The 12,157-nt window shown below is 43.3% G+C and overlaps 1 protein-coding gene across 1 annotated transcript; it reads left to right on the top strand.

The window, feature by feature from the left end:
• The first annotated feature begins 1,261 nt into the window (after positions 1–1,261).
• On the top strand, positions 1,262–11,525 carry LOC110983964 (blastula protease 10-like). Its single transcript, XM_022243709.2, has 12 exons — positions 1,262–1,474; positions 2,294–2,519; positions 2,981–3,110; positions 3,600–3,669; positions 3,920–4,126; positions 4,647–4,773; positions 5,811–6,040; positions 6,591–6,709; positions 7,965–8,101; positions 8,536–8,639; positions 9,780–9,910; positions 10,770–11,525. Exons 1-12 carry the CDS (start codon positions 1,400–1,402, stop codon positions 10,897–10,899), a joined length of 1,686 nt encoding a protein of 561 aa, XP_022099401.1. The 5' UTR covers positions 1,262–1,399; the 3' UTR covers positions 10,900–11,525.
• Positions 11,526–12,157: the final 632 nt, after the last annotated feature.

Here is a 12,157-nt window from a genome sequence, read left to right as displayed (position 1 = left end):
CTTTCATCCCCGGTTGCCTCCCGCATTTGGCATCGCCAGGTTTTCAATCCAGAGGGACCAAAATGGAATATTTTGAAACGATTGTCCATTTTTATCGGTAAAAGAACCTTCCATCTCCAAAGGAAGGTGCGATGGGACCATTTGTAAGGCCTTGGTGCTCTCCATTTATCAATGACAACATGGACCCGGGGAAAATTGAGTCCCTCCTGCCGTTGGACACACCCCTGCCTCCAGTAATGTAGTCGAATACTTTTCGAGAACCAAATTCTCTACCAAATATGTAACTAGGAGGGAACAAAGCTTAAGTGCATCGGCATTTGATGTTACATGCATAAAGGTAAGATTACAAAGCAACATAATGACTTCAGACCATCACTGTTTGATTAAAATTAACTTTTTAGGACAAAAGTACTCGGAAAGTACTCGGCCGAGTACTTTCCGAGTACTTTTCTCCTTAAAACTTAAATTTTACATAACTGGGAGTGTCTGAAGTCTAACATTTATTTTGTAATCTTACCTTTGCACATTTACCATCAAATGCCTGTGCACTCTGGCTTTATTCCCCCTTACCCATTTCAGTATTTTGCGGAGAACGTTGGTACTCGGAAAGTACTCGACTACAACACTGCCTGCGTCTCATTGTTCACAGTGTATAAAATGAAATGATCCTACAACCCATCCTAGAAAGAAGTTGAAGAATTATTTTTCCATCTCGAAGTAGGAACAATAATGTTAAATGGATTTCATTTCCGGAGAAAAACCAAACTTGTTCAATGGGGTTTCAAGGATATTTAACAAAATGTATCGCGGAGCGTCCTCTTCCACGTGGATTAAACGTCTTTTTATATCTTTCCTGGTGAGATTTGGACTGGATTCCATTTCCAGCTCCACTCCATCATTAATAATGGAAACAAAGAGACGCAAATCTATTGTGACCCACAAGAGGATAAATCAATTTGGAAATTAATTAATTAATCATTCCAATCCAAATTCTCGATGGGTTGCCAGTACTAAGTGCACCACTCAGCATTTTAGTGATATATGCTGATTTTTTTAAGTAAAGGTACGTCACCTTAGTAGGATTGGTACAAGTTTCAAGTGTTCTTTAATGTGGTCCTGTGCTAACAATTCTTGGCAATTGCATATCAGCACACGAGGTCAAGATGGGCAACCGTTAAATAAACATTCCATATTGCTCAGAAACAAAATCCTCCTCCAAATACACCCTTCGTTTGACAGCGTGTATTTAAGATCCGTCCCGGCAAGTACAAGAGGTATATTTTCCTTTTCGCGGGTAAATTTCTGAGTGGAGTTTTCTCATTTGCTACAAGACTGCTTGGTGTTCAGTATTTTTTTTCGTTAAGGTATCCTACGACGGTGGTACAGGCGGGTATCGAGGATGAAACGCTCTCTCGCTGCTTTGCTCTGCCTACTGGCTTGGTCGCAATGGGTCGTGGGCTTTGCCGTGGACATGGTGAGACTATTCAATTACTCGAGATGACTCGAGAGTAAACATAGTTTGGCTCATTAATTTTGACGAAGAAGCTACCAAAAAAAGCCTGGAGCACAATTTCAGAGCCACTTCTCAAATCCAAGCTTGGTTTATATGTTTGTCTTTGCCTGATTCTAAGACGCTTAGTTTGCGGCATGGGGCTCGATATGAGTCGACGTCTTTATGAAATGTCAGGTTGCACACTGTATATGAAGCCAAGAGTATATATACTCATTTCCTCCGATATCGTTTCAATGCTTTTTTTTCGCACCAGAGTTTTCATGGTTTTGTCCAGGGATGCCTGATTTTGACACCAATTCTGTGACAAATCAGACGTAGCCTTCCCGCGAAACGGTCACTGTCCGGGGCAGGTTAGCCTAGAAATTTTCCCATTGACGCGTGCAGCGCTGGTACGCTTGAGGCTATGAACTTATAAAATGACCATTACAAGCAAACCCAGTGTTGGATTGAATTGAAACTGTACAGATGTATTTATTATGAGTGTTTTTATATGCTAAGGTTTAAAAAGATTGGGCTGGGACAGATGATTTCTTAGGGCCCCCAGCCCTTGCCTGGCTGTCACACGGGGTGGTCTGAAAAGCCCAGCTCTTTTAGAGCTCATGGGCTATACGCCTTTTATCCTTGTCATATACGGAGACGAAGTTGACAACAATGTGAACCCAAGACGAAGTTAATAGACCAATTAAAGAGAGAGGAGTTGGGGGACATTTCGAAATTATCCCCAACGGATAAAGATCTGGTCATGATGGTTACTTATTGTTTTTCTGTGGGTCGATGTAGAGGTCGACTGACGACGGTAGGGCCTTGACCAAGCAGGGAGAACCCCCAGAGTCGGAGTTAAGTAGTGGTACCTTCCAGTCGGACATGAAGCTGGGCGTGTACGAGAACGAAGTGAAGGAGAGAATCCAGGACGCCAAAGCAGGACGGACGCGACGAAAGGCCTTCGCCAACCTGAACTTTCGCTGGCCAAACGGTATCATCCCTTACGTCATCACGGCATCCTCAGGTTAGACGCATTTGTACTTTACACTTTTTCTCTCCAATTCATTCAATGTAATATTCTCTAGCTGATTTATTTCGTCTTTCATTCTCTCGGCTTCTGGAATCGGTTCAGGACTTTGGTTGTTGAAACCAATATTTAACCCTTCGACCTCGCATCTAAAAATTGGATGTTTCCGCATGGAGGAAAAGGAGCAACACTGAGCCCAGGGATCTTACTGATTTGAAGGGGACCAAATTATTGAAACTGCAACCGTGCTGCGAGCCGATGCCGAAATAAAACCGAGTTTAGACACTTTCCCTCAGGTCTTTCTGATCAAGAATACAGCAACGCTGATAATAATGTATTGCCCCTTTTGCGGATTGAGGGTAAGGCCACCTACCTGTTTAGAAGATTTGACGCGACATTTGAGAATCCAGCTGAAATGAAAATCCTCTATCCCTTTTTTCTCCATAACTATTGCACAGCTGGTGAGTCTGAAGCCATTGAGAATGCCATGCACCTCTGGGAGTCTCAGACTTGTATAAAGTTCGAGCCGTACCGCAGTGATCTCGGGCTGGGTCACCAGGATTACATCAGCTTCATGAAAGGAGACGGGTAAGCACCGGAGAGTGTAACCGGGATTTGAGGTGCGGGTCTGTACCTGTCTATAGCCCATGAGAATAATGAGCGAAGTTTTACTCATATAGCACGCAGCGTGCTCGTGCCCGCGGTGGCGTAGCTACGAGGGGGGGGGCAACACGGGGCACGTTAGAACTAGGCCTTATGTAGACGTTTTGTTCAAAAAGCGCCGCCACCAAAATCCTTTGTTTTCATGCCTACGGCTGACAATAATACCGGTGCTCTCAATACGGTATTCGTTAACGGTTGTATATGGAGATTAAGCTTCAAGTGACAGTGACTTCACCCTTACTGTCCAAGCCAAATATACAAACTAAACGTGGGTGAACATTCAACTGTAGCAAATTAATTGTTAACTGAACCAAGACCAATTGTTAACCAAGAACCGCCATGTTAGAGGTGGTTTCAACATATCAGAGATAAAAATAATAACGGAATTCTTTAATGTTCTTTCCACTGCCTTAGATGCTGGAGTTACATTGGCAAACAAGGCACAGGGGCCCAGGATATCTCCATTGGTTCGGGATGTGATCACGTGAGTTTGACCTCAACGGATGAGATTCAATCATATGCCTCAAACGAAGCGTGGTTAAACTAATATTGTGTTTCGGTGTAAATCCTTTGTAGGCCCAAACTATCAATGCAAGTTTGAGCGTTACGTCTATAAGTGTGGAAACCCGTCTCAATTTTAGCCTCACACCTCAGAAAGGACTCGGCCATGATTGCCCACCCCTCAGAGAGTTTCCCCGCGGTGAATTTGGTTTGGAATCTGCCCTTATCCACAGCTCGGCACGACTGCACACGAGATCGCTCATGCGATGGGATTCCACCACGAGCAGTCCCGGTCGGACAGGGACGACTACGTCAACATCCTGTACGAGAATGTACGCTTGGGCTTGGAGGACAACTTCGTGAAGTACGAGGCGGTGACGCAGAGCATGACGCACGGTGTGCCGTACGATCCCACGTCTGTCATGCACTACAACACGCGTGTAAGTCTTGTGGTGCGCTGTATGTAACCAGTTCTGTCACTGTGTTGTCGACGATGTCTTTCATGAGTGTCGTCGGCAATAGCTTTATGTTCAATGCGGCCACGGGCACCTTGGTCACCGTTGCCATCCTCCCTGCATATAAAGGGACCGAAATGCTCGCTATCCACAGTCGTCTGTGACAAAGTAAGTTATAAAATGGACCTGTTTCTGATAGAACTAAACATTAAACACAGGGAATAGATATAGGACTATCACTAGATGACGGCTTATTTGGCAATTTTTTAATACTTGTATCAGGAAAAATAGTTCCTTACGTATAAATGAGGCTATAAGGCTGTATTTTTTGCATCTGGAAATAGAGGGAAGGTAAAACAAAAAGCAATATTCCCCAACTTTTCCCAGACATGCAAGCATGTCTGCCTTGCCTTGCTAGTGTGGGTTCTACCCTTTGTTACCTCTTTTTAATACCATCTTAATTTACCAAGAAAACAGAAGCATCTGTTTTTATTTCTGCTTGCAGTATTTTTCTTCGAACGGAAAACCGACAATCATCACAATAAATCCTCTGGATCAGTTCGACCTCGGCCAGCGTGAACATCTGTCCTTCTACGACGTATATCTAGCAAACATCATCTATGACTGCCTTTGTAAGTTCCAGGATCGTTCGTTTGGTTTTCAGTCAATTTTCAAGAACGATGCTAATTTTTAAATGCAAGATGCGGTAGGCAGATCGCTGCTTCTCATCAGTTAATGGGCACATCATGGTGGTCTCATGCGTTGCAAACTGTTACGATAACGTCATACTTTTTAACCACTCTCTCCTCGATCTGTTATCACTGATGTACGGCCATATCTGTTACGTGAGGCCACTTTTGGCCATGGCTATATACTTAGCCGTAGGGTCTGCTCTTTTGACGTCAAAATTGTGCTTTTCCTACAAGTGGCTGCTAAAACTATGGCTGGCCGCGAGTACAAAAGTTAAAGAATAGTTCACAGTGTCTCAAAACCCCAAGCGGCTATCAAAACACCAGATGAGGATACACGTGCTACTGAATTCTAAATTAAAAAAACTTCTTTAAAACCAATGGGACAAGTGTACATTTTGAACGAAGCTGAGGTCAAATCGAAAAATAAAAAAAGGTGATTTTTGCTTCAAACTTTGGCCGCCCGTACAAATTGTAGGCAGAATGAGAGTGGTCAGTTTATCGTGATGCACGGATCCCCTCTGTCACAAAATGCACGATTGGGAAAGGTCCTGACACCAAATATGGTGGACCACTAAGGAGTATGGGGCGACGTGACGTAGGGATTTCTTCTTGCACGCGTTTACCTGAAACTCAAAAGAGCAGGCACCTTTGTGCATCAATTAATTTCATTTGAAATTTTTGGTTTACCATTTTCAAGATGTTTTTTTGTTTCTACGCTAATGCATATTTCCACGTTCGTGAGCAAAAATTGTGATATTCCTGTCATCAAACACCAATGTTTAAAACTAAAGTACACTTTTCACTCCACATAAGCTTAGAGAGATGTCAAAATGCTGTCATACACTGGAGAAAAAATGCAAAGTTACAAAGAACATGTTTGTAAGAAAATTTCGCCCCCTGAACCCTTTAAAGAGTGACGCAAATTACTCAAAGTCTGGCACAGTGACATCTTTGAATTTTTAACACCCTCCCAACAGCTGATTGCAGCGACACCCTGTCTTGCCTTAACGGTGGTTACGAAGCAATGATAGCCGGCACCTGCAAGTGTACCTGTCCGCCGGGCTTCGACGGCGCCCTGTGCGAAGTCGACAACTCGGCGTCCATCTCCAAGTGCCGCTATGAACTGACAGAGGCGAGCGGCACGATCAAGTCGCCTAACTACCCTTCCAACTACGACAATGGTCTGAAGTGCGCGTGGTACATAAAGGTCAGTGACGTGTAGCCATGGCTTTGTTTCCCCATTTAATAAGGGACCTTTCGTGCAAACAAAAATCATCAAATTGGAAATATTTTTGAAACATATATTATTCAACTTATTTTAAACATCCCGGTTTTGCATTTATGATTTTTTCCCTTCCCGATTTGCATATGGATGTATATATATAATCCATGTCTCGTTCCAATTTTGCTTCCGAGTGTCCCAATTTCTCGCAGCCGTTGCATTTTACCACTCTGCACATCTCTTTACCTCATGGAGCGGTGGCAGTGAAGTATTGGAGGTCGTGCTCAGGCTCAAAATATATAGGAAAAAATACTGCAAAAAAACTATGAATAAAAACTTGTTTTACCAGTTAATATGAATTAATTAATTGCCCTTCGACCTGCTCGGATATTTGTAACAGAAATTCCATCGTTAATCCTCAGACCGACAGGGTGTCGACGTATAAAGATGACTTTTTTCAGAGACTTTGACGCGCACCCTTCCGCACTTTTTCCCCGATTTCAATTCAATTTTCTTACCATAACCTTGCATACAGGGCAAAGAAGGGAGTACCGTCACGCTTACCTTCGATTTTATGGATGTGGAGGACGATGCTGCTTGCAGTTGGGATGCGGTGGCCGTGCGCACCACTAGCATGTTCTCTGACGACGCAAAGTAAGACTACGTATCGAGCCAGTTCGATTCGATACCATAGCTTTGTCTCGGGTTTCGGCTATGGGTTTGCATTTACATGAAACTGAGACCCCAAGACAGTGGCGTAAATACGGGGGGGGGGGCAGCGAATGCCCGTGCCCCCCGGTGTTCCCCAAATTGTCTTTTGGTGCCCCTTGAAAAAAAAGGGTGTACCCCGGGTCCCAAGTTTAACGCCACTGCCCCAAGATGAGAGTGTCCGCACTGGTTCAGTTGAATATTCTGATAAAAAAATAAGCTGTCAAAATTGGATCAAACATAGTGAACAGTGTTTTTACGCTTCTGTGGCGACAGGGGTGAAGCAAAGGTGGATATGGAACTGAGCTGAAATTGGGAAATTTGCCTAAGTGTTTGAAATTCATTGAATGAAATGTTTGAAGTAGTCAGACTTGTAGTCTCATTCATTATAATAGAGGTATGAATGATGTAAAAACAACACCGGTAATTTGATTGGCTGCTACCTATTTTGGTAGATGAGCTCATTGAGCTGATTCGCCTGTTTACAAACGCTGGACAGATTCGTCAAGTCGGGATTTCTGAACTCACCGTACATGTAATACACAAGAGGGCGCGAAGCAAGTAACGACGCGCGGCGCGTCCCCCATATCCGAAGCATAAACGCAGGTACATTGTGTGTTTTGCCCCCATTTGAAACCTGTGAATAATCTCCGTTGAGTTTATGTAGCTCTGCAGATGGGGCTTATTTTCCCGTGGTGCCACTTGAAAAAGTGTGTGCACCCTCGGGGGCTCCCCAGTTGCCCCACTGGGCCTTGCGCAGATGCTATTAAGAGTCGACTAAAAAAAGATAATTAACCTAGATAAGTCATGCAAAAACTTCAGTTTCAACATGAGCAATTATCGTCCACTCGGGTTGATTTGAATCCACTCTTTGGCAAGAGGAAACTGACTTGCAACGACCAGTTTCTATCCACGATAGTTTAACATCCTCCTTTTGAATAAGTTGTGAAATGAATGGTATTTTGGTTTGTTTAATATCTTAGTTAGAACTAGAAAAGAACGAGAAAGCCCTAAATTTTAGCCTCACACTCCATTATGGCCACACCCCCCCCAGAAAATAAAGGCCCTCTACTCTGCAATAAAGGGATCCCCCTTGTTCATGGGTCACGAATACACTTCCAAAGGAAAACGAAATATACAGCCTGTTAGTTTATGTTTAAATCTCTCTTACTCTCTTTACTGAACTTTCCCTATATGGCAGATTTTGCGGGAGGAACATTCCATCCGCCCAGGTATCGACCAACGAAATGATGGTTGTCTTGACGACTGATGTGTCCTATAATTACCAGGGGTTCGTTGCCCATTACGTCATTGAGGAGCCCTCGAGTTCCAATGAATGTGCGTAAAAACGCATACCGATGGTCTGAAGTGTGTAGGAGATTATTTCTGCTTATTTTAATGTTTTGCTTTTTGTGAAGACTCAGGGCTGGTATTCGCCTCGCCCATAAATTTGCATTTTGGTTTCTTCAAGTTGCCGGAAACAAAAAGAAGAGAGTCAATTTATAGGGTTCGGTAGTTAGTTTTCACATTCTATCTTGCAAATTGATCCATAAAGTAATAGTAACATTGAAAAGACCAATATGCAAGTGCATGTATTTATAGAGCAGTTTGCCGTTCCTTCAAAGTGACGTACGGTTGCAAACCCTTTACTGGGCACTATTTATGTCCTAAATGTCACCGTAAATGAACACACTAGACCTACACGAATAGCTTACCAAACAAAATTTACCCTTGAATTGGTAATGTCTGTTTTTTTTAATTTGCACACCAAGGTACAAGCACTTGTGGGGGCACCTTAACAGACGTAGGCTGTCTGACTTCGCCTAAATATCCTGACAATTACGACAACAACGTTGAGTGCACCTGGACTATAGAGGTAAGCTTACGACTGCATACTCACCACATCCACTATAGGCCAGTTCATACTTCACGCGAAAGCGAACACGAACAGCGATATGTGGCGTCATATCAATTACTCGCGCTACGAATTTGCAAAAGTTGAACACATTTCAACTCTGCGCAATTTCGCGCCACATCTTTCATGGCGTCACATTGGTAAGTGACAGGTAAGTGCATGGTTTCGGTTGTTCTTCTTTCGGTGATGTAACCTCCGATAAAATGTTTTGCTTGGCACTCAGAGGTGTACACATATTTTTCAAGGGGATACTGAAAGTAAGTTAGTGTGGCTTGTACATAAGCGGCATGCAGGATCTGAAATGGCGGAGGTACCCATGGGGGCACCTGCTGAGGGCACGTGTCCCCGCCCCCTTCAAGCTATACCGTCCTCTTGTAGTTTTCACTTGTTTTATCGGAAGTTTGTGAATGTGATTTTATGTGAATGTGATCTTAAAACAAAATTGGACTTATTCAACGATAGGAGTAACTATAACAATATTTGAAAACACTTTTAGCATATCCAGAGGAATCTGTTCGTGAGGAATTTTTGGCAAGAAGGCCGCAAGAGTCACCTGTCATTGATTTTTTTTCTGCCGTTGAATGTGGTCATCATGTCATTCCTTTGCTTCCTTCCTCGGGTGCATCTCTACCTGGAGCATTAATCAGAAGACATCATACCAATGGCATAACTAGGGTGCTACTGCTGAGGGGGCACCTGGGGGTGCACAATTTTTTTTCAGGGGGCACTGAAAATAATTGAACTAGGTATATATATTTTTGTCCATTTCAAAATTTCAAATGGAGCGGAACGGGGGGGCACGTGCCCCCCCCTGTAGTTACGGCACTGCATCATACATGCAATTACACTATCCAAAACTGTAAGAATTCTCTAAACGGTGACCGCAAGTTATATAGGATTTGATGTCGCTGAAGCAGATTTGGATCTTGTGAGCCGATGACGCACCATAAAGGGTCGAATACCTCAATTTGCAGCGGGATCAAGCCTATAGATTCAGATCCTCTCCCCTACCTCTGGCACCAGTTAAGTCAAGGTCTCCTCGTAGATTTTGTTTTTATCACAGTGCATAAATGGAATCTATCTCATGTTTCATGACTACAGGTTGCTTCAGGTTCCCGCGTGAGTTTGGACATCACCGAGTTGGGCATCGGCTCTCCGAACACGAAGTGTTTGGACGACGCCCTGCAAGTGAGCTTGACTGGCGGTGACATCAGTCAGGTCCGGCCGCTCAAGTAAGTGGGGCATACAAACCTTCACGATTTCTGCCGTTCCAATTCCTTCATGCAGTAAAAAGTGACAGTGTAATTCATTGAATAAATAAACTTTCTTTCGCTCAAGAGATGAATTTTACAGAACAACTCCGTATGTCGTGCTGTCTACAGTTGTCGAAAATAGGTCTGCCTCAGAGCAAATTTCCCTTCATTATAATTGGACCTGTTATGATTTTGCCCAGAGATGGAAAAAAACATTTTAATACCAAATAGATTGGGCATTGGTACAGCTTTAGTTTCCAAGCTCGAAAAAGTGTCTCAAAAAGTAGAAACAAGGGTAAAAGAATCCTGAATGTACTTGCGTGGCACAAACTATCGCTAACATTTCACTGTAAACAAAAGAATTGGAGGTAACTTACAGTCCGTTTTTCGCATGACTGTACATTGTACAAAGTGACCCATATTTTGCATCAGTCCCCTTTAGCTGCTCCTGTTCTTCTCGTGGATAAAACGAGAGAAAGTCTTTTTTCGTCCGCAGTTTTTGCCTCTTATGTTTCTGGTCTGAACGAGTGGCAATTCCCTTCTGGTCGATCGGAATTTGAGTTTGTCTCGTCGCAAAGCACCTTTTTTCACTTTACCCAATGACCACGTGCACAGAAGGGGCCCTGTTTTTACAACCTCTGTCTTTCGGCACAAAGTGATGACACCGTTTTCGCCACATCCTCATTGAAAAAGCATTGATTGCTTTTGGTTTGAGGATTTTTGCTCCCAAAACTCCCGAAAAGACGTATTATTTCTCAACTTACCCGTTTGTGCTCGCTGATTTCGGTTAATGTGTGTCTATTCTCTAAAACAATGATGCATGTCTTGAATTTTTCAGGGTGTGTGGTACCGATCTGCCCAGTGGTTCCATCATGTCCTTGGGGAATACCATGACTCTCAGATTCACCACCGACGATAGTTACCAGAACAGCGGGTTCCGGGCGGCTTTCAGAACCCTTACACTTTAGACAGCCGCCCTATACGTGATTCGGTAGCGAAGTCGGAGAGCGATCTGCTGAGCGAAGTTTGAAAATTGCTGTGTAATATTCTTGAACTTCGTACTTCTTCGTACATCGAGGCCTCTATAAGTAACTACTATGAAAATAAACTAATTATTACAAAATGATTTTACTGCTTGTACAAGACTAGTTATCGATTATCACACAAGGCAGAGTAGTAAGTGAAATTGTGACAAGGGCAGCGACAGGAAGTGGGCAAGTCTTTACAAAGAAATTCCAAGTTCCCACTTTCACTTAGTAAATATGAGTGATTTGGGGAAAAGGGAAGTATTGTATGATGGAAGGTCACTTAGAGCAATGCCAAGCTGCAAACTGTTGAACTGTTGATTGTAAAATCAACCCGATTATTAGAAAACAAAGAAAAAAGCAAGCTGTAAATATCAAAATGTAGACTTTGCAGCCGGTGAATGCTGTGAGCTCAGTCCGTAGGAAAATGATACAAACACAAGTTCGTATATGCAGTTCCCAGCAAAATTCAGTCTGTGTCAATGGTTGGTTCCTATTCCCTACGAGTAGCCTTCGTAAACTGTAATTTAACTATTTCATGTTTTATTTTCACCACGCCCGAGGAGCCTATATTGCGCAGGGGGATTCTACGGAAAGAAACCAGAACCCAAAGATTTCGGTATCGGTCAGAGAACAATTTTAGGAAGATTGGAAATTTGATTGGAGAACAAAACTGATACGACTTGGGGCCCACCCGGAAACCAAACAATGTCTATGCCTCAGTTTGTTCCTAAACATAAGGTGAGTGATTATCTGTTTCTGGCGGTAAGTTACTGGGTGAATTCTTCCGAGGCCACACGAAGACTACATTTTATTTCAAGAAGTATGGCGGAATGAAAATAAATTGTAGAATGAAATAAAGGAAAGTGTCCCATTTGATGTTCTGCGTTTGCCCATTTCAGCCTGTCGGATCTAGTGCAAAAAACACTCCGCCCCTCCACCAATTCAAAGTCAGAACTAAGAAATTTCACGATGACACTATTCGAACAGACAAGTCGAATTCACATTAAGACTGGCCGCGGCCGTGCAATTTTGTTACGGTTTCCCTTTACAGGAAAGCAGCGCGCCCTCTATACTGTGTTCAGCATTTTCTTCAGCGGGAAGAAGGGAGGGCCACACCCGGTGTGAATTAGAATGACCATCGCCACGGGCTTTTTAAAGCCTAGCGGTATCATAAACATCGATAGAAACCTGCCCATAC

This window comes from Acanthaster planci, linkage group LG01, assembly GCF_054643075.1.
Source record: "Acanthaster planci isolate LZ-2023a linkage group LG01, COTS_SCS, whole genome shotgun sequence".
Classification (NCBI taxonomy): Eukaryota; Metazoa; Echinodermata; class Asteroidea; order Valvatida; family Acanthasteridae; genus Acanthaster; species Acanthaster planci.
This window is presented reverse-complemented; position numbering and strand designations above follow the sequence as displayed.

Coding starts and splice junctions, on each gene's coding strand:
- LOC110983964 (XM_022243709.2), top strand. CDS start 1,400: ATGAAACGCTCTCTCGCTGCTTTGCTCTGCCTACTGGCTTGGTCGCAA. Junction 2,520..2,980: donor CGTCATCACGGCATCCTCAG/GTTAGACGCATT, acceptor ACTATTGCACAG/CTGGTGAGTCTGAAGCCATT. Junction 3,111..3,599: donor AGCTTCATGAAAGGAGACGG/GTAAGCACCGGA, acceptor CCACTGCCTTAG/ATGCTGGAGTTACATTGGCA.